Source organism: Globicephala melas, chromosome 9 (assembly GCF_963455315.2).
Source record: "Globicephala melas chromosome 9, mGloMel1.2, whole genome shotgun sequence".
Taxonomy (NCBI): domain Eukaryota; kingdom Metazoa; phylum Chordata; class Mammalia; order Artiodactyla; family Delphinidae; genus Globicephala; species Globicephala melas.
Window position 1 is genome coordinate 28,309,708 of NC_083322.1, and position 23,790 is coordinate 28,333,497.

Sequence of the window (23,790 nt, forward strand, 5' to 3'; positions counted from 1 at the left end):
CCACCACCAAAAATTTAGCCTCAAATTGGGACAGACTTAACTATGGAAATTATGTGGCATTTTCTCAGCAGTAAGTGCGTGTTAAACAGAACATACAAGAAGAGTGCTTTAACCTGCACATTTTGTCCATATATTTTGCTACTTACACTATCATTTTGAATGTGGCAGGGTAGAATATGGAAGAGGACACAAACGATGCTTAAATTACTGAATGAAACAGTAAACACTCCACGTTCAAAAAGAAGAACTGCTGCTCATATGCTCACAGAGACATTTTTAAAAATGAATTCACATCTTCATTTTGTCTCTTTTTCTATGACTTTCCACAGACTTAAAATCTGATTTATACAATCTAACATGTATTTCATTATTCTCTATTCTGGTATGCTCCCACCAGGGTTCATTTTACATCTGTAACCAGATGAACTCCTCAAAGAGAAAAACTATTAAAGTCAAGCACAGTGATAAGCACACAGTGGCTGTTCAATGAGGACCTGGTAAAACGAGTTCCATTGATCTCAACCGGACTCAAGCCCTTTGGTGAAGAACAGCACTGTATTCAGGTCACAGGAAAAGGCAGACCTTCTTCCTCTCCTTTCTTTATGCTGGAGGCAGGAAAAGTCAGGCTGATAATATCCAGGACAATTCCCATCATTAAACTTAATGATTTTCCCATAGGATGTAATCTTTTAATGCTCAAAATAAGGCAATATCAGTTTTGCGAAGCAGGAATACATGGAGATATATATATATATGTATACTTATTTATTTATTGTGTACATATATGCATATCTACACAATATATAATATATGCGTATCACATATATTTATATATAAAGTACTTATATAAATATATTTTCTATATATGCATATTACATGTTATTTCCCCACTCTGAAAACCATCCAAGGAAACTTGACCATAACCAAGTATTACTCATGAAGAATTCATTCAGTCATACTTCTTAAATACAAAAGTCTTGCATCCAACTCATATAGCATAATATAGCTATGTTTCTTCATTACACAAGAAAATATGCTTACATTTCTATCCTTGACAGCTGCCACTTTATCCCTTTCGGAAACTTAATGATTCATTAATTTACAACTTTGTGCATCCTTAATATATCTTAAGAGACAAACAGTAGATAAAATCCTATTGTATTTTTCATGAATTAAAAGAAAAACTTGCTAAAGTCAATTTTAAAACAAATTCTGGGAAGCCTATTCTATGGATCATCTTCCATTGCACTGTTTTTATGTAAAACACAAGCTGCAAGCAATATACAAAGATATTAGCTAATGTGGTAGGAATATGATGGCCTTCAAGCAATCTGAAATCATGGATATTAAGAAAGCCTACTTATTGGCAGACAGCTGACTGAAATGTCCAATATACCTGTGCTCATTTTTAAAAAGACAAATACAAGGATTTTCAAGGTGAATGAAGTAAAGAGTTTTGATAAGACTTGATAAAATTAACCCGACACTGTGAATATACTCAAATCCTTCCTATTCTTAAGAAAACAGAAAAGCTTTTTTTAAGAGTTGTGACTACGATCTCTACTAAAATCAAAAAAGATAGATCATTTTAAGCAGCAACATTTCTTCTTGTTACTTCTCAAGGCACTGAGTTAATAGTTCAGAGGAAATGTTTACCGTCAATTCCTATGTCTTGAGGTAACAAATTTGGAGTCCTACCATTCAATACATAAGCAGTCTTCATGCTACCTTCCTTCTTTTCTTCCCTTCTAATTATCAAATTCTGTATGTATTTGCTGCCTCCACTTTTCCTTCCTGGATATTTCTCTGACTCTATACAGTCCTTGCTACATCTTCATCTTCCCAGGGAGGACGTTCCCTTGAGGACCACCAATGACTCACCCTCCAGAGAATGGCACCAAGTCCTAGCAATTATACTAATTACATTTATATCATATGAGGCAATGTATTTGAAAATACTTTTAAACATTAAAGTACTATTTAAAGAGGATGGTATTATTATACCTCCAAATGATCTATCAAATTTCCACTTTGACACAGTGTAATAGCCTTTTAACTGAGCTTCCTGATTCCCAGTCTCACTCTGCTCCAATCCATCCTACACTCTGATATACTGGAGTTACCTTCCTAAAGTAAAGAGATCATTCCACGGCTCAAAACCCTCCACTAGCTCTCCACAATATACTGGATAAATTCCAAACTCCAAACCCTTCAATTAGCCATTGGAAATCCTACCTACTATTTGAAACTTTTCCACTAATACAAACCCCTCCTAATTTTTTTCCTCCCTCTAAACACCACATTCTCAATCTTATTCCTTGCTTCTGTGTATGCCATCTTTTTTGCCACTAATACCCTTCCCCTCAACAGTGGCCCTTGAAGACCTACCCTCCTCCATCCAGGGGCTCCATCCAACCCATCTCCTCTTAGAAATGTTCCCAGAGGTGAATTTAGCCTACTCACAACTCACGCTTTCATATTCTGCAAACTCTGCCATGTATGAGAGCTACTTATGTATGGATCTTTCTCTCTTGCAAAGGCTTAGCAGACCACTAGAGGAATATTCTCTCTAGGAGAATACTTATCACAAACAAGGTGCTCAATAAAGAGTTAGTGAATTGTGTGCTTGTGTTCTCACTATTTAATGATTAAGAATATTAAAATAGTTGTTTGGGCCATCTAAAAAAGTTCTTTGTTAACTTTTAAGCGGAGCTATTAGTGCTTTTCAAATACAGTAAAAACAAATAGCCAACACCTGGTCAATAATGAAAATGTAATTTTAAACACACACACACACAATAAATTGCTGAAATGAAAAAATACAGCTAAATCTTGTATCTACTACATAACAGAAAATAATAACTATGACTAGAACAAATTATGCATGGAGAAAGAAAATAAACAAGACAAGGGAACAGTAAGAATATGTATCGTTGACAAAACAAAAGATATTATGTGCCCATGTCCTGATAAATGCACTTGTGTCTCCCATCTCAGAGTGGTTCAGTAATCCTCCTATCTGCTGATAGACTTGAATCTTTGGACCAACTCCAAGACTGTCTGGCCTCCTGAAGTTCCTCTGGCTTTCAAAGACTATGAGGTCAACCATTATAGTCCATACTCCTCCTTCTAGGGTTACCCTGAAACTGAAACTGCCTTAAGAAGAGGAGAGAGGGATGGGAAGTTTTCCAGGGCCTTTGTCCTGTGGTACTAGCTTTGTTTTAGAATGGCATGAAACTTGCCAATATATCTACCTTAAGAAAAATGAACTAAGATTAGTAGTATCACAAGGTTGACCTAGATCTGTTGTTTTAAATGGTGGCTGTACTCTGTAATCACCTGGGGAGTTTTAAGAAAATGTTCACGTCTGGGGCCCACACCCACACATGTACTTGATCCAGGGTAGGGCCCAGACATCAGTATGTTTTAAAATTTCCCCTGGTATATAGTCAACTCAGGCTGCTATAAAAACAATACCATAGACTGGATGGCTTAAACATTTATTCTCACAGTTTTAGAGACTGAGAAGTCCAAGATCCAGGGGCTAGCAGATTTGGTTCCTGGAGAAAACACTCTTCCTGGCTTACAGACATCTGCCTTCCCTCTGTGTTTTCACATCAGAAAAGAAAGAAATAGAGTTCTGGTCTCTCCTTCTCTTCTTATAAGGACATTAATCCCATCAAGGTGATTCCACTTTCATGATTTCATCTAAAACTAATTACCTCCCCAAGGTCCCACCTCTAAGTACCATCACATTGGGGGTTAGGACTTCAACATAGGAATGCTGGGCGGATACAAACATTCAATCCACAACACTAGATAATTTTAAAGTGCAGCCAGGATTGAGAACCACTGACCGAGATCAATGGTTATCAACCTAATTTCACGCTGAAACAAACATGACAAGGATATCACGTGTGCAGAACACACCAGTGGGCAGACCAAGATTCTGCACAATTCTGTGTACCAGGTGAGATGCCACCCTTATTACCCTATTCAAGAAAATGTGTCAAAATGCAAAGGCAAAAACATCATTACAGGAATATTTTTAATCTGATGACCAGGTGACTGAAAACTTTGAGAAAACCCAGAAAGTTCCTTATATCTGGCCAGCATTCTGTTATTCCAAGCACACAAGCAGGACTCTGGTGGTGACCAGGATCTCTGCAAAAAGAGGTCATTTTAAACAGCAACATTTTCTTTTATTCCTACTCAAGGTACTGAGTTAACCAGTTCAGAGGAAAGGCCTAGTATCAAGACCCATCTTTAAGTAAATATGTTAGAGCTCTAGACATCAAGAAATAAGCAGTCAGTCAGTGACAGTGAAAGAACAGAAAAATTATGGAGTAGATGAGGAAGACAGAGAAAAAGGATAGAATGATGCTGCAAGAATAGGAAGGTACCTGTGGACATTGTTATGAATATTTTAACAGAAAATCCTTCTTTCTTGCTAATTAATAAATTATTCTTTCCGAATGTATAAAGACTATATTTCCAAGGAATTTGTAAAAAATGTATCTTTTGTCAATGTGTACATAAATTAATGCATGCTTATTGAATGAAACCAGAAAGTTCACATTAACCAGGACTCTGAATAACCACATTTACTCTAATATCTACATAAGTATCAGAAGCAAAAAAAAAAAAAAAGATAATCTGCCCATTTTAACACATTAGAATTTTTAGGCAGAAAGATATGTTAACACATACTTTTAAAATTATGTTAACTACAAAGCTCCCCAAATTATATTAACACATCAAAAATATTTTAAAATAATGGTATCAAATAGTGTCAGTCTTCTTCCTATCATAATCTTCATCACAATGCTGAGCAATTTTGAATATTTTTAAAATCTTAAACTCGTGATTAAAGGAAGTGAGGTGAAAAGGAAATAGAAACCAATAAAAGAAAGGAAGGTAAGTGAGAAGAAAATAAAGCAAAGATCCTAATCGAAGAGCAAATCTTGTTTCTGTTTTTAACTCCTGTGAAAATTTCTAACTCATCCCCTGCCCTGTTCCATCTGAATTTAATTAAATTCAAATATTTGCTGAACATCCGCTATGGGCAGGGCTGAGCCACATGCAGTACCTCATCTCTGAGATTAATGATAAAACTTCAGACAAATTCCAAAAGCATGAATATCCACATAATGTAACTGCACTTCCTGTCATTTATCTGCTTTCCAGAACTGACTTGGGCCACTACCTCTTAGGGCCAGCTTGACTACAGAGCACTTAATCTAACATGATGGCTTCTGATTGACTAAAAATGCTGTCTTCGTGGTATCAAGATACTTCATTTATCATTACTGACCATCCCCCACGCCCACCGCCCTCTTCTCCCTAACAGGGAAGCATGCTTGCATGTGCACGTGCACTTATATACACACATACACACTGGCTTAGTGCCCTGCCCCCGGGACATATCCGAGCTTCATGGCTGCCAACTCAACTAGAATTAAATGTTCACTCAAAACTGCTCCTGCCACTACATATGCAGTAGCTATCATGGGGACTATATTTTTCATGCACAGATAGGATCTAGGTGATGCTTAAGTGCATTTCTGGGAGAATCAAAGAAAGCAAAGGTCTGGTGCCAGAAGTGGCATTAAAGATGGATGGCTAGAGGTCAATGGTGACCGAACTCTCGAATTGAGATTAGAATCAAAAGAAGGAAAGGCCAGAATAAACTGGCTGATCGCAACAGCAAAAACCTACTGCTATCTAAGAATCTTCACAGTACTGTATTAAAGATTTATTAAGCACCTACTACAGGTGCTAAGTCCAAGAATGCTAAGTCCAAGGTTGAATGAAATACAGTCTTTGCCCTCAAGGAACTTGTCTAATTGGGGAGAGAGACAGAGACATTGCAAAGCAACACAGTGAATGCTAGAACAGGTACAGAAAATGAGTTGTGGGAGCTCTCACTCCTGGACCAGAGCTAATCTCATCCATTCAGCCCCAGTCTCTAAAAGGCCACAAAGTGGCCATTTAACTTTCTTCATCTATTGCTGCTCTACCTCAGGCCACCAGAACATCTCTGTGATTTTTGTATGGCTGACACAACACAGGCCAAAAATAACCAACATACATCGATACTTCAAATAATTTTAATGACTCTAGGAGTCTTTTTAGCTGAGTTGAGTTCTCATCAGTACTATCAATCAATACTTTATCAGCTTTTGATTCTAAAACAGCACTGTTTAATAGACTTTCTCCAGTGATATAAATGTTCTATGTGTGCACTGCCCCATGCAGCAGCCACTAGTCACATGTGCCGACTGAGCACTTGAAATATGACTGGTGTGAATGAGGAACTGAATCAACGTATTAAATAAATTTGAAATTAAATAGCCACATATGCCTAGTGGCCGTGGCACTGCACAGCACAGTTCTAAAATCTAAGTGTTTTAAGACTGCCATATGATCAAATAATTTTTCCCTTAATTCCTATACATATGTTATACATGCCTCTGAAGAATTAAAAACACAGGTAAAAACTGGTTTCCTTCTGTAACCTGTGGTTGCTGCCAGGAATTACTCCCAACAAGACACTAAAAGTTAAAGCACAATCGTAACGTACATATGTCATGTTTAAATTGGTTCTGACTTTTACCAATGGCCTTCTTGATGAAGTGGGAAACATTTAAAAATATTTAAAAGTTAAGATACTTAACACATTAAGAGATATTTGGGAAAGACTGTTATTTTCAACTAGTTCTAAAAGAAGAAAACACCTTCAAAGTGAGATTTAAAGCAGGTTTCAATGTGGGGAATGATTCAGATCAGCTGGATTGCAGGCATCATGAGTATTAGGACTCTGTATGTTGATGCACTGCTTAATTATTAGTGCCTAGCAGATGCTGGGCACTTAGGAAACCTGTAACGGAAGAGAGTTAAAACAGTACGGATGGGAATGTTCTATATCTGGATCATGGTGGTTGTTACCTGACTATATGTATTTGTCAAAACTTTCCAGATGGTACACTAGAAAAGATAAATTATGCCTTAATTTTTTTAAAAAAGAAAAGGGGGAAAAAGTAATATGGGAGCACATGGGAAAAATCATGAATGGATATCTGCAAGAAAGCAAATGGGAACATGAAATGTAGCGTCACATCTCATGTGAAACGAGCTAGCATATTCCAAACAGCAAATTCATCTCCCAGGAATGAAAGGAGGAAAAGGCTCAGGCTTGAGAGTCAGAAGGAACACATAGACTGAAACAGGCTGTGCGATTTTAGGTAAGTCATCTAACTTCTCTGTGCCTCAGTTCCCTCAGCTGAAACATGTGTAAAATGAAACACCTATCTGAAACACTTTTGGGGAGAATGAAATGAGAAAATGTACATAAAATGCCCAGCAGTGGGTCTGCACCTGGCAAGCACTGAGTAGATGGTAAATGGAAACAAAACACAAGCTCATCTTCTTAATCAAGGCCTTCCTCTGAGGTCCTCTGGTCCTGAATGAGGGGGTTCCATTTCCATACTACAGTCTAAACAGTTGGCAAATGAGTGGTCAAGCAACGCTACCAGGTTAGACAAAACTCAAATCTCCTTGGAGTCAGGGGAATGAGGAAATGCAGCGCATGCTTCCAGAAAAACCTGAATTTTTGCCGGAAGCAAAATTCCCACAAGAAATTTTCAACAAGTTCCCAAATGTCTCATGCAGACATGACCGCATAAATGAATTAATCAATGAAATGATTTATCCTGGCAAACTTCCCTGAGTGGAAGCAGCTATAGTCTACATAAAAAGGAGAGAGAGATGAAATAAAGAAAATTCCTATTCTGCAAATCAAAAGTAATTAATTTTCTGAATGGAGACTAGTTATTATTTGGGGGAAAAAGGCATGAGTATTTTCTATTCCTGGTTACAATTTGTCTTCGGAAGGTAAACAGACCAAGCTGAGAGTCACAACATACTGGATTCTACTGATTCCATACTCAAGATAAATTAAGCAGTTAATTCTTGCAGAGGAATTGGGTATAATTTGTAGTTAATGTGTCCTTTAAAGCAATAATACATGACTTAAAAGTTCAGAATTTGATTCATTACAAATTTAACAGTAATATTTAAACATATTAGTTCAGTGTACCTTGCATGACTGTAACTCAATTCAGAGATCCTGAAATTGACATATACACACTAATATGTATAAAATGGATAACTAATAAGAACCTGCTTATAAAAAAGTAAATAAAATAAAATTCAGAAAAAGAAAAAAAAAGGATCCTGAATTCTCATTAGTTGAAAGAAACTATTCCTCCTTAAAAGCTCTTAAAACACCTACCTCTCCTCTATGACTCATACTTAAGCCTCCTTACAGGAAGCCACTGCTGATTTTCCCATTACCTGTTCAGTGCGTCACAATTAAATAATAACTAGAGTTATACAGTCATTACATTAGTTCTCCACCTAGCAGAAAACCTCTCAATTATTTTAGAGAAGGTTCAAATTCACTTAGGGAATTCTCTTGGAGTCATCTTTATTTTCTGCCCCTCTGATTAAGAATCTCCTTCAGCTGAATAACACTAAATGTTGTGTTCCTCATGTGATTTTTAAAATTAATATTAAGTCAGGTATCAGAAATCAAGTCCATGGTAAAATCTTGTTAATAAGCCAGAAACTTTATTGACATTTAAATGTCAAACTAGCTCAGCAGTTGTCAAAATGTGGGCCTAGACCAGCAGCATCTGCATATCCTGGGAATTTGTTAGACACTGAGATTCTCAGCCCTACCCCAGAACTACTGAATCAAAACTCTTCAGGGTGGCCCCCACAATCTGTGCTTTAACAAGCCCTCCTGGTGCCTCTGACGTACCCTAAAGTTTAAGAACTGTGATCTAGCTAATTCTGGCAAAAACATTTGAGGCTTCAGGCTAATCTTGATATGATGATCCAAATGGATGAACTCACAGATAGATTTAACCCCCTCCCCCAAAAAACCCATAATGTTCCTCTTTAGTTTCTAGTGATCCCTAGCAGTAATGTGGAAAGGAAGAATTTGTTTCACTCCAAATAATCGAATGAGGATTTTTGTGTTTGGAGAGTTACTTGAAAGAAGCAATTGGTCCTTATGTCCAGTTCAAAATCATCAGGACATTTTGGATACAAAAAGTGATAAAGTCATTATGACATTGCTAACAATGAACACCTTAGTGAATTCTACATCTTGTTTCTGGATAATGGTAAGGATGGCAGCCTAACATTCAAATTGTATCAGAGCTGTCATCCTGCACAGTAAGTCTCAGTGGGCGGACCTTTCCTGAGCATCTATTATATGTGCCAGCTCAACTCATTGGCTCCAAAGACACTGAGAATGAGTAGTAAACACATTCACAAATACAATAGTAGATGTTGAGAGTAAAATAATTGAAGTGGAGACTGAATTTTTCATTGGTAGATAATGTGCCTCAGTTTTTCAAAATGTCCTATCTGAGATCAGGTATTCATTCCATCTGAGGTAGCCAAGGTCAGTCTGCAGGCAACAAAGTAAAAGGCCAACTGTGTTCAAATGGGAAGGGATACAAAAGTATTCACCTGCCAGTCTCAAAAAACCCACATTCTGAGTTCTAATACAAGCTCACATTCAATATCATCACATAAGCTTGCAATACTCTTAAACAATTCATTTAATCCTTTCCAGTTAAATTTTACATCATCAAAACATTAAAGAAAATGTCCAATAAACTGAAATCTATAAACCCGAAGCAACAGGCTACTAACAATGCTTTATTGAGAAAAGCCTTTGCAAAACATGGTGTATTGAAATGGAATAGCATTCCACCCAAAAGGAATGAAGTACTGATACATGCTACAACATGGATGAATCTTGAAAACATTATGCTACGTGAATGAAGCCAGACACCAGAGGCTACGTATCATACAATTCTATTTATATAAATGCTCACAATAGACACATCTATAGAAAAAGAAAGTAGATTAGTGATTGTCAGGGGTAGGGTCAGAGAGAATGAGGAATGACTGTTCATGGAGTTTCTTTTGGGGGTGATTAAAATGTCCTATAATTAGATAGTGGTGATGGTTGCACAACTTTGTGAATATACTAAAACCCACTGAACTGAACAATTTAAAAAGATGAATTGTATGCCATGCAAATTATATATTAATTTTAAAACTTCACAATATACTCAGGGAATGTGGTTTAGATGGCATGCAAATCAGTATTCTCTGGTTTATTTTTATATTACAGTGAGATAATAACCTAAGTACCAAGAGGACCTGGCTTTGTTATTAAAACAGATCTATAACAGAAACATAAATTCAACAGGTATGTATTTGATGACCACAGTACTTTTAAAAAATGTCTTCCCCTCTCCAGAATCAATTGTATGGTTTTAGAGAAAACCAGGACCAGATTCCTCGCAAGTCGTAAATGTCAACCGTGTGCATCATGCCATTTCTGAGCACTTTCATAAAGCTTTTAGAATTTAAATTATGTGCATATATTTGGCAGGCTATTGGCAATTATCACCATATAGCAATGCAATGCCCATTAGTTACAACACAGAAATGATTTCTTTTTGTAAAGGTTACTGTGCCAAGAGCAGCACCATCTACTGGATAAAAATATAGGTTAATATCTACTTTATTATGAACAATCTATTAGGATCCTCTAACTGTAAAGAGTAAAATATGTGTGCTCACAAACGGAGGTACATTTTCTAACTTTTGGGTTAATGGCTCCACACCTATTATATGCCATTGTAATAGAACATCTTCATGAAGGATAAAAAGACATTTCTTTAATAGAATACAAAAATCCAGTCTTACAATCCTTCCAGAAAATGCCCTGAACAGTTGAATCTGCATCCCAGGTAAAGATTCTAACTGGCTCTTTCAGAAGACAGTTTCAGTATTACATGTGTAACCTGGAAGGTGGTGGGTAAAAGATGAATCCCTGAATACCTATATCAACCTGCAGCTCTCCTCTGACTTTGGCAGCAGTGGCAGAATGTTGACAGAAATTGATTGAAACTTTTTTTTAAAGTAACTGCCCAGACTTGAATGTGACTAAATTAAAAGTACTGAAAACACTGAAAAGTCAGGTTGGTGCCTGTTCCTGTTACTACCTTTCGGGCGTGTGTGTGTGTGTGTGTGTGTTTAATTCGCATCAGACACGTGTATTCCTCATTCAAGCCCATAAATATCCGTAGCATGAACTAAACAGCAAGAATGCGATACAATACGTAGCCCCGCACCAAGGGTGTATTTATCTTTTTATGTATATCTAAAAGGCTCTTTTCCACACTTTGCAAAGAGGAGAAGAGCTGCGAGTACAAGAAGCGTGACGGGCAAGCCCCCCTCTCCTGGCCGCGGGAGCAGCATCCCCGCGGGCAGGTGAACTGTGGCGGAGGTGCGAGGTGGGGAGGGGACGCGTTCTCCCACGCTGCCGACACCCCGTCGTGCCGCCGCAACACGGTGGGCTCCCCAGTCCGCCGTCCCTCTTGCCTCCTTGCTACACGGCGACGCGGCAGCAAGTACCGAAAGCTCTGAAATCCCCCCCACCCGTGTCCCAAATGATCCCACAGGGGAAACCCCGCCGAGGTCTTAACACTCACCCAGGCGGCAAACACTGAGGAGCTGAATACAGGCGAGAAAGCGCTTTAGGATTCGCATTTCCAGACGATCCGGGGGCTCCCACCGCGCGGCTCCTCGGCGTGTCTGAATGGAGAGGGAGGGGACGCGAAGGAAATGTTCTCTCCTCCAGTGTATAGACTGGTGCGAGGCTGTGTGCGTGTGCGTGTGTGTGTGTGTGTGTGTGTGTGAGAGAGAGAGAGAGAGAGAGAGAGAGAGAGAGAGAGGGAGAGAGAGAGAGGGAGAGAGGAAGAGAGAGAGAGAGAGAAAGGACAGAAATAACCTAGGGGAGGACGCTTGGTGCTCGCGGGCTCCGGAGCCGCTAGCCGAGGCGCATGTCGGGCGGGCAGGACTCGGTCTCCCAGACCCGCAACGGTCGCGGTCTGAGCTTTCGGAGCGCCACGGCGCCTGTGTGCCGGGTGCGCGCTCGGGCCGGGCCGTGCGCGCCGCGGTTCGGCGGGGGCGCGGCGCGGCGGCGGCGCCGCGCGCGGGGGCGGAGGGGCGCGGCTGCCGTTCGGGGGCCGGGTCCCGGGGTAGCGACTCACAGAGGGACCCCCCTCCCCCCTGGCCCCCTGCTAGTAGCTTCGCTGCCCCGGAGTTTGTGGAACCCGCTGGGGTTTAGAATCTTCTTAGAGAAAATGTCTCTTCATTAAGACTCCTTCATCCCTTTGGAAGAGGAGGCCCGACCCCCATTGTCCCGCACAGCCAGAGATTGACCTTTGGAGTTCACCCCTGGAAATGGTTTTCATTTGATTGTTTTCCTGCCCGCCTATGCTAAGTGTGTACAATCAGAAAGTGGTGGAGTCGCCTGGGTAACCTGGGTTCCCCTTTCCACTTTCTTTCCATTTTCCAAAGCACCAGAGTAGTTCCAGACCACATTTCCTTCAGGGCAGTTGACTGCCAATAATCTCTGGCCCTGACTGTGACCAGTCAGACCCTGCCCCTGCCCCAGACTCCAATCAAATTGTCCTGCTGTGCACAGCTGCCGGGAGGAACTTTCAACTCTGCCGTGGTCCTTCTGGGCGCACCGAACTACCCAAGTGCCTTCTTGCACAGAGTCGCAAGGGAAGATTTTTTAATCGCTCGATTGCAGGATATACAAAAGAGATACAACACATGCCTTGTACTGCCTCAGAGCTGGAAATGTCGCGTTGTACGTGCTTGTTTCTATGTGCTTTCTATTTGTATACTTACATAAGACCCCGTTTGTCGCCTTTCAGGAGTCCACTCTAAGGCACAGAAAGTCAAGTTCTGGAATTATCCCTGTATCCTCAGCAATCATTTGATGTAGGTTATCTGTACAGTGCGTACTCCTGTGTCCTGTACTTGTCTCAAAAATAGTATTTTAGCTTTAAATTTTTAAAGAAAGCTTATCACATACAAAATTGGGTTCTGAATGTATTTTGAGTGTTACTACCAGTTCTCCCTAATATCCACAGCCTCTGAACACTAAGTTAAATATGCAGACCTAATGATGCAATTTGCTGTTGCTTCAGAAATTGATTACAGTCGTGTAATAAATTTCAAATCTATATAGAATGTTTATTCAGGAATACATATAAATATTAAGAAAGTGACCCTGGATCTTATTCTTCCTGTGAATAAAAATAGAAATGCTGCAATTTTTATAAGAATTATGATCTTTTATAAGATTGATGATTGCTCATGTGAGTTTCCACTTTGGAAGAAAAATTTTGCTTGCATAGCAAGAAGTGTGTATATAAACTAGAAATGCACTGAAAGGTCAGAGAAAGTGTTTAATATGGACTAGAGTAGGCAGAGAAATTTTCCTAGAGATGTGTAGTTAATCCAGAAGGACTGGCTGGAAAACAATTCATGTCAAAGGGGTTGGAGACAAGAAGAAAAGCAGCAGATGTTTCATGCTATAAAAACTACATGAATTAAATTTGAGCAGATTGAGTGGGGTCAGACCCTGGGAACTTTGATTTCCTAGTGGAGGAGCTTATACCTGAAATACTAAGCAACAGGTAACCACAAAAGACGCTTCCAAGAACTTTATCTGTTTAGAAGCTAGGTTTGCTCGGGGGCATGTATGGTGCTCTAGGAGGTCTCGATGATCAAATCTACCTCACTAGACTGCCAGAATAACCCAACAGTAACAAAATTTACCCTAACTCCCCTCTTACTTGGCCCCAAAGTCACACCACTAGTCAGTTTTTTGAGTTAGATCATGAAACAACGACACTGTTGAAATCAAAGTTACTCTGATAAAAAGGGCAGGTAGATCTTGTGGTTTCTGCTAATGCCATTCTCACAGTTAAAAGTACTGTCATTTACCTGGGAAGGTACAAAAGCCACCATGAGAGAGTAGTCAAGTTGCTGCTGAAGTTTGTATGGGGAGCAGGATGGAAACCAATTCTACACGACTTAGTGATAGCAATGGAAAACTGATTTGCAGGACCAAATCAGTGGATCTAATAGTCCTGAGGAGGGCAATGGAATAGGAGGCTTAGGAGGTTCAGTCCTTGGAAAATAGGGCCTTGCAACAGCCCAGGTGTGGAAGAGAAGCCATCAGAAGGGCGGGAACATCAAAAACATTGTAACTTACATACAATTTTATGGGGGTCATGGCCATTTCTGAGATGTGTTACCTGATCAATATAGATTGGCCATTGAAAGTTATAAACCCATAAAATCACATGCCTCCATTCACAGGCTGAATCAATCAATCTATTTATTCATGTATAAATAGATATATTCTCTATACATTTATACATATTATTTATATTATTTATTTAATATATATTCAAGGTATATTTTGTGTGTAGGTGTGCTGGTAAAGTTTATTTACAGTATGCTGTTTCATGTCGATCACATATAAGTCCTGGAAATTTGTATTTACATACAGAGTTCAGTACATTCCTGGAAGAATACTTTTTTCCCAAAAATAATAACAAAACAGGATACAATTAATATGATATTGGATAGCTTAATGAACATCTTGCTTCTTGGGGGTCTCATCTGGGACTTTAGTGTGAACTCTATCTAGAGGCTGCCAGTGGCAATTCATGAGAGAGTCATAGAGTTCTTCACTTTTCACCATAAGCTCTTTGTTTAATTCCTCAATGTTCAAATGAAGATTTGGATCTTCCAGTGGGTCTTCATTTTAGTTTTCAGCCAGAGCTGTGGCTTCCTCAAACATAACCAAAGTTTCAGGCAGACATCCAGAATTCTCGTGTGCAGAAGAAGGTTGTGTCCATTTCCATCTATTGCATAGCCACAGCTGTAGCCAGAAAGAGAAAAACAGCTGTGCTGTTGCTCATACCAGTTGCCAAAGGGGTAACCCTGGTGGGGCTGGAACTCTGGTTTCACTCTTTTTAATGTCAATGCAAATAAGCAATAAACAATTTATATCAAGGAATAGAAGAGAGTTTTATTTGAGCCAGACTGAGGACTATAGCCTGGAAGACACAGATTCAAGAAGCACTTGAACTGTGTTCTGCCAGACTACAAAATGGGGGAGGCTTTTAGAGGCAAAACCCGCAAAATTACATAAGTTATTTGTCCAGAATTGGGATTGGAACTGACAAGAAGTAAGGGTGCTTGTTGAGCAGGGATTGGTTGGGGTCTGAGATGGTTGCATATTTACAAGGGGAGACCTTGAGACCACAAGGCTGCAGCTGGCGGCTGCTAGCAGATATTGTTTTGAAAATGGCTGGTGGTGTCTTTGAGTTTGATACAGTGCAGAAAATTCAAGTTCTCAGTGATGCAGGAACGTGTCTGAAACCACATCCACAATAGCCACATGGCTCGATTTTGAATACCTGAACCACAGTTACTCCATTTTGATTTTTACATGCATTCTTTCTTTAATGGCTAAAGCAGATGTATAATGCATGTTTGACCGGCCATAAGACAGACTTTTCTAGGTAGCATAACATTCAAGCCAAATCATATGTAAGCCAGAATGATTTCCTCCTACCTGAATATGTGAAAATTTCTTCCATTAGCTGGTACCAATAATACATTATTTTGTTGAGCTATGCCAACAAAATAAACTAGAGTAAATATCTATATCTATAACTCTATCATCTATCTATCTCTATTTCTATTGATTCCTTAAAATTCATCCTTGACATTCACTCATTCATTCAACATATTTCTATTGCATATCCATTAGGTATCATGCATTGCTTTAGGTGATGACCATCCAAGTATGAATTACTCTATTCCTACCATAAAGAAATTCAGTATCAGATAGGAGAGGAAGACATAACCACTACAAAATGCCATTGTAGAGGATTGCCATATAAAATACAGGATGCCAAAGTTAAACTTGAATTTCAGATTAAATGGTGAATAATTTTTAGTACAAAATAATGTTAGTGCATTATAATACTAAATTTAATGAATTAAAATGAAGTAACTTAATGAATAATTTTGAATATAGTAAATAATTTTTTTTAGTACAAAGTAACTTTTAATGTACTCCCATGCAATGTTTGGGACTTATTTCTATTTTTAAAAGTTCATTGTTTATCTGAAACCCAAATTTAACTGGATGTCCTGTATTTTTATTTGCTAAATCTGACCATCTCCCTTTTGTGTGTCTGGGAATTGTCTGATGTCAGGGCTAGTCATCTGTGGTTGTGAAATGTCCATGGTTTCCCATGTGTCCTTACTCAGCAAATTATTTCCAAAGTGTTCCTGACATGAATAAAGATAGAGGCAGATGGTGGAAGGGGGGTGTTTTGTCTGCAGAATCTGTTTGACTCGTAAATTCAGTGGAAGAGCTAGGAAACTACAGAATATTGTAGAGTCACTGAATAAAACATGGAATTAAAGGGAAAGTAAAATATCTGTACTTCGTATACTATCACAGTAATATGTTGTTCCCGTTTGGTTCACATACATTATTGCTTATTTTTATCCATTGTCACTGACAAATGTATTTGAGCAGAAATCATTAGGTTGGATTAATTAAATATTTACAATTTGAGAAATTAATTGTTATTTTTTTAGAAGTAAAATACTTCTTAGTTGTCAGTAGTATTAAGGTAATTGTTAGTTGTACTAAGACAAATGTGTTCACCAGAATGGGAGGGGCGATTCTTCTTCTACATTGTGCTGGTTATAAGCTAATGACTGATATTTCAACAGTCATTACACATGCCGATCCCTTTTCCCCACCCCATGACCATCATCTCTACTATAAAACATAGTAGAATAATCATAATTTTCTTTTCACCTGACAACCGTGATCTGAACTCCATTATTCAAAAAGTTCCAGAGGAATGTATCCTCAAATTTGTATGGCATTAAAGAGATCCACATGGCCAAATTTAGGTTTATTGCTACTTTCATTTCCTCGTCATTTAAAGGTGAAAATGCATTTCTCCCTGTTCTATCAGAGACAAGCATGGGATTTAAAGTGTTCCTACAAGCTTAATTTAAAATCAATATTTACCTGCTCTCTAGGACTTTGAAAAATGTCCAGGATAGTGTTAGACTAGAAAGCAAGTGTGTAAAACAAATTCTACAAACCAGAGAATCAGCATTGGACTGGGCCATTGGAATGAGCTGTTCTATCTCAAATGCATAAACATTCCTGATAAATGGTCACTTGGCTGTTTCTTGCCTATCTCCAGTCAAAAATAACATACAGCCACTCTAGATGATCCATTATACTTTTGACAATATTAAAAATCATTATGTTCACCTTTATTTTTAGCCAAAGTATTATCTCTCTATAACTGCCATCTATCTGATTTTAGGACCAGAACAAATCCCTTGTAGAAAGAACTGCTTTTCTCTAATCCCAGATAATGAGGTTTCCCTTTTCTGGCTAAATGCTCATTCTTCCAAGCTTGATTTGAACCCCCTGACTCTTCTGGAGCCAATGGTCCATCATTTCTTTGAATCTCTCCCTCCTGATTTATTCTTCTCACTAGGCTATTAAAATATTTTTCCATTAAAAAAATCTTTTCTTGACCACACGTCTCATTATAATTATAGTACCGGCTGTGTCTTCCTTCATAATCTTCTTGTAAGAATAGACTATAATCATTATCTCCACTTCCTTACCTCCCATTTCTCTCAAACCACTAACACTAGGTTTCTGCCTTCCTTATTCCATTTATAGAGGTCTTTAAACGGTGTAAAAATCACGTTCTAATGGTCTTGCAAGTGCATAGTATCCGAAACTAAAAACTCATCATTCTTCCTAAGCTAGAACTTTCTAGAGTCCACAAAACTTTAGAAGTTTCCTTGACCTCTCCTTCTTCACCACCCCCATCTAATCAGTCACCAAGTCCTACAGCTTACTCTTAAATTCCATCCTGTCTCTACCATGATTTCTTTACATAATCAATGGGCCTGGCATATATTCTGTACTTAATTAATGTTTAAATATATGAACTAATTTATCGAAAAAGGGCTGCTGTCAGACCAGTACTACCAGCTACTTCTCTTGCCTGCTTATAACAAGGTTCCAGAGAGCTCTGTGATGTTTCCCTGTCAGTTCCTAGATACTAATTTAGATCCTCAGACTCAGGAGGTATCGCATCTCTCTTGACTTACTGGCTGGCTTTTTTGATTACAGACGTAGACAGCTCATGACATATTTGCCTTAACTTAGAACTTACTTGGTGGTTTTGGTTCTTCAGCTGACAGCACGGCTAGCAGGCCTAGAACCCCTCCCGTGCATTCCCAGCCTACTATGATCTTCTCTCCCCTTCCTGAACAGTAACCACTTCTCCACTGACTCCATGCAAGCAGAGAACAGGCTGGGCCTGAGAACTTCAAACTTTCCCTATTGTTTCCAGCGGCAGTATACGGCCATTAGTTAATTTTAAATTTTGAGAGTTAAGAAACATCTGTATTTCTGGGCTGTTACAAAACCTTGACATTTGCCATTGGCCATTCTCTCTAAGTATCTTCTTTTACTTACATTATTTCTAGACAGCTTCTCCTGTTCCCTAAAGTAGGAATAAAAGCTGAGGAGGCCCATAACCCTGGAGGAGTCTCTCATTAATTTCTTGAGAAATAATATGACTCAAACAGATAAAACAATTGAGAAGCTGACATAAACCAAAGTTCTAGAAAACTAATTAATGATCAACGCTTTACTGTATCTCTCATCTTAATAGTGATTGTAGACACATGTACATGGCAACTGTTAGGTACCAAGCATTGTTCTAAAGATGCAGTATATAATTGTCTAATCCTCCAGCAAATCTATGATATGCATAGCTTTACCATCTTCCCAGTCTCATGGGAAAACGGAGGCAAAATGATTTGTCTAGTCACACAGATTGTAAATGACAGACTTTGGGTGTGAACCCATATATCCAAATATAATGTACACTGCCTCTCCCTGAAGACACTTAAGAGATTGTATACCAACTAATTCCTAACCAAACTCAGTCCAGGTGCCTTACATGGTTGGAAATGTGTTCCTACTTTGCTTTCCTGATACATAGTACACTTTACAAGCTTATCCCACGTCAAATGTCAGGAACATGAACAGTGTGTGAAGTGAGAAATAAATACCAACCCAGGAATTCAAACGTGCTGCCTGCCCAAATAAGATTATTATTATCCTGAGAATAATACTGGCTTGTGTTTCTCTTCAGTTACCTAAGTAGATATATTTTGGAACAAACAAACCCCTGGCAGGATTTGGGAAATCAGTATAGTTGAGCAGAAGGTGACATCAAGATGGAGAACAGAGGGATGCCATTAAGACCCTTGTTTTCATCCCTGAATCCTCCAGCACCTAGTGAATTTCCAAAATCTTATCAAGAAAACAGCATATGACAGTAGTAATATTTATCCTTTACTGACGTGACTATCAACTCTATGCCAAATATTTTTGCATCTGCTATCTTTAATCACGCCCAAACTCCAAATTAGATATATCGTTTCTCCATTTCGCAGATGTTTCCCAAGGCTGAAATAGCTTAGCATTACTCAGGGTCAAAGAACTTGTGACGGTAGAATTGGAATTAAAAACCGAGTTTCTCTGATTTCGGTGTGTATGCTCTTCCCATAAACATACCTTGAATTTACTCAGCCAGAGGAAGGCATCTTTCTCAAGCAGCAGTAGCTTGGTACTTACCATATCCCCTAGTGAGCACCGCAGTTCAAACTGAATTGACAAGATTCCTGCTTGCTTTATATTCCAATGAAACTGGTTCTTCATAGCATTTATGCCTGTCTATCTTTGTATATGTACACTTGACAAGTTAAAATTTGAAGGCCAATGAAGCATGTTTAGTAACATGAAAAAATGCCTAATGATATGGGTAAATTAAAATAACAAAAACCAAAGTGGGGAAATACATAATGAAAAGTGAGTATATCAGGATGGGCTAGGGTATACTGCAGTTAACAAAGAAAATTAAAATATCTGGGACTTGACCAGACAAAAAGTTTATTTCTCGATCACTGGAAGCCAGTTTAGCTGCCTTGAATATGGTTGTTCAGGAATCCAGGCTGCTTTGAGCTTTTGGCACCTCCTTCTCAACATGCGTTTTCACAATTTCAAGGAAAGAGAGTGCTTGGGCGTCTCGCACTGTCAACGGAAATATTTCCACACAGATATGACATATATCACTTCTCTTCCAACCCATTGGTTTTCCAAAGTGCCTAGAAGGAAAGGAGAAATGAATATGGGTAAATAATAGATATGTCTTCTACACAGAGTGAAAACGAGAGAGAGAAGGAGAGTATAAAATAAAAGGATATAAAGAAACTCAAAATCAATAGAGCACACTTTCATGATTGCATAATGGTCTGATAATTGTTTTGCTATATTTTCTTAGGTTCTGAATGTTAAAAATTATTCTAAAGTCTTTCAGAGAAAAATACCTATGTAAATCTCCACTGTCAGGGTTGGAACAGCTCACAGAATTGTTAACCCATACCCTCCATCAATCTTTGGGGTGTTGCTCCAACCCAGAAAGCTTCTGTAGAAGGTTGAAGAGGGTGGATGGATAAGAGTGAAGCAGCTGACTATGACAGCAAGGCAAATAGCTTGTATTACAAAAGAAAATCACTTCTCTGAATCTTTCCTACCTTTTTTTTTTTTTAACCTTTGAAAGGAAAAACGTTGATTACATTTATATACTTTAAGATCATGAACTCATTTCTTGTGTTTATAATAGCACTAGTCATTCCAGCACTGCTTAGAAAATGAAAAATGGTTTTACCACTTTTAACTTGAGCCTTATTTCCTTCATTTTGCAATAAGAATATAGTTTTTAAAAGAACTATTGCTGGAAATAAGTAAAAGGCTGGAGGAAAGAACATGGTCCTTCAGCTCAACTGAGGGACATCGTGCTCCTGTCTGTTATACTCAGAGCTAATGTAATCTGTTACATACAAATTGAATGGGCTTTCCAGATTTTCACATACCTGTAACAGGTTATTGAAGAATATAGACTCATAGAAGTAAAAATATGAGTTTACATTTTTTTCACTAACTGTCCTTAATAATTACTATGTTGTAAACCGCTTTTCCCATCTCTTATTGCATCTTGGTTAGAGTCTATTCATTTTTCAGGCACTTTGGTCTATTAAAACTCTATATTCGGGGTTTCCCTGGTGGCGCAGTAGTTAAGAATCCGCCTGCCAATGCAGGGGACATGGGTTCGTGCCCTGGTCTGGGAAGATCCCACATGCCACGGAGCAGATAAGCCTGTGCACCACAACTACTGAGCCTGCACTCTATAGCCAGTGAGCCACAAGTGCCACAACTACTGAAGCCCGCACGCCTAGAGCCTGTGTTCCGCAACAAAAGAAGCCACCGCAATGAGAAGCCTGCGCACCGCAACAAAGAGTAGCCCTCACTCTCCGCAACTAGAGAACAGCCCACGCGCAGTAATGAAGACCCAACGCAGCCAAAAATAAATAAAAATTTTAAAAAACCTCACAAACTCAACACTCAAGTCTACAACATCAATATTGTATGGATTCAAAGCTCTTCTTCTTCTCCAGGGATAGATAGCCTCAAGCAGCTTGGTGGTGGTGCATTCTTCTTACAGGATTTTCACTCCTAAATCCTCTAAGAGCTCTGACTCCTCAGGGCTTGGGATAGAGCTATCAGAGAAAAGTGGCAAATATCGCCTCTGTTATCAGTATGATGACACAATCCTCTTCTTATTTTTCTTGCCACTTCTCTGACTATCATCGATTGGCTGTCAGTGCCTTTCGGAGGGTATTCAAAGACTAATTCTTGATCTTTGGGCAAATATGTGGATGGTTTGGAGCTTCTCCATGACAAAGTTTTCTGATGTGCATGATCCAGTCCTGGACTATGCCATGTTACATGGCAAAGGGGAATTAAAGTTGCAGAGAAAATTAAGGGTGTTTCTCAGCCTCCAGAGGAAGTAAATTTCGGTTGTTCATAAGCCACCCACTCTACGGTATTTCTGTTATAGCCATTTGAACAGACTACAGCACCTTCTAATGTTTATTTTCTCTCCTACGTTTTTGTCTTTGCTTCCTGGAAGACTTTTCTCAACTCTTCCAACACATCTATTGAGTTTATTGTTTCTCTTACCATATTTTTAATTTTCAAGAGCTCTTTTTGGTCACTAAATGTACTTTAAGAGCAGTATCTTCTTATTCCACGAATGCTGCATTTTACCATCTATTTTACACTCTTCAGAGACTAAAAGTTCCTTTCTCTACCCAAGGAAGAAAAATAAATGTCCAATCAGTAATGAACAATTATAAGACACCATAGAGACTTCAGTACAACATTAACATTTGAGCGGGGAGGACATAATGACATGGAATATTCTAAAGTCCATATAATCTAATTTTCTAAGGATTCTCATTGTAGAGAGATCTCATAGCAGCTATGCTCATATGGGATATACGGCACAAGTAGTTTCTCCTTTCCCCAAAAATAAGACTAAATAAGCTAAAATTTACATGAGAAATCAACAGCTTAGGTGATCATGATAATAATAATGGTGAAGTTTAACACCTTTTTAGAATAGGAAAGAAATTTAGAAATTCTTTTATATTTCAATAAAACTGAGATTACTCAGATATCTAATATAAGCAGTTATTGACTTAAATGACTAAGTTACTAAGTAATCTATCTAGTTAGTAAGAAAACCACAACTAAAACTCAAATATATTGATACTTAGTCCTCTTTCTACAACACCAGGCAGCCAATTCTATCATTTACGATTTCTTTTTTTGATAGGACTTTAGAATATAGTGGTCATTGGCAAACATTCTATGATTAAACATTCTCTTATTAAAATAATAATAAATATTTTCTCCAGAACGTGTTATTTCTAGAAATTATGCTTCCTTAAAATATCCACCGACCCTATACCGTGTGCCTCCTTGGTTCCTCTCCGCCCATCTAATTGTTCAAATTATGCTAGATAAAATCAACTGTTGATTTCCTAACAGTAGTAACAGATCCTGTGGATTATCTCCTTCAACATGTATTCCAATCCTTTTTAGCATGCAGAGACGGGAAAGCTAAAAAAACTACATCTCTCAGACTCACTTGAAGCTAGAATTCCACCCATCAGATGACGTAGGGGAGACCTATTTGGAAGTAAGTGCAGTTAGGCATGGGGAACCCCCTGTTTTCACTGGAGCAAATAGCAGCAGAGGTGGCGTAATTCTGGGGTTGGCAGCTGTTTTGGAAGTTCCTCATTCTACAGATTTCTTATTGAATCAGAGACAGCATATTGTTGTACTTTACAATCTAATTATCATAATTATCATGTAGTATTTGCATGCTATTCCACTTACTATCCAAATCATAACCCTATTGAACGTTTTTCCTATTATGGATTTTTTATTGATGGCTTCCCATTTTTACTATTATAAATAATATTGCAGTGGAAGTCTGAATGCATAAAGTTGGGCCCTTTAAATTTTTTTTTCTCCTAACGGTAAATAGAAATGAGATTATGAGTTGAAAGTCATACTCACTTTTATACGACCTTATTATGAAGATATGCCTGAAAAAGGGCCTTTTCTGGACAGAGGGCAGAAAAATGGATGTATGAACAAACTGGGAGAATTGTTAAGTCATCCTCTGAGACTAGGAAGCAATCGTTTTGTCCTGATTTCCTCTGCAGACCTACAGGCTGAGAAGATTCCTCTTTATGGACTGATGGCAATGAAAAGTAGGTGCAGGAAGGATAGCAGAAGTTTGGGGAACCCTCTCTTTGGATGGAGTAAAAGTG

At 38.5% G+C, this 23,790-nt stretch overlaps 1 protein-coding gene across 4 annotated transcripts in view; it reads right to left on the bottom strand.

Annotated features, from left to right (window-relative positions):
• The window catches only part of PTPRZ1 (protein tyrosine phosphatase receptor type Z1), a 164,331-nt gene extending 152,328 nt beyond the window's left edge, over positions 1-12,003 (bottom strand). For 2 of the 4 annotated variants that reach the window (XM_030857657.2, XM_030857656.2), the window contains exon 1: positions 11,586-12,003. In XM_030857657.2, the coding sequence (XP_030713517.2) occupies positions 11,586-11,643 (58 nt within the window). In that variant the 5' untranslated portion in view covers positions 11,644-12,003. The remainder of the gene's footprint in view (positions 1-11,585) is intronic. The other 2 variants (XM_030857659.2, XM_030857658.2) reach the window with 1 other exon arrangement.
• Positions 12,004-23,790: the final 11,787 nt, after the last annotated feature.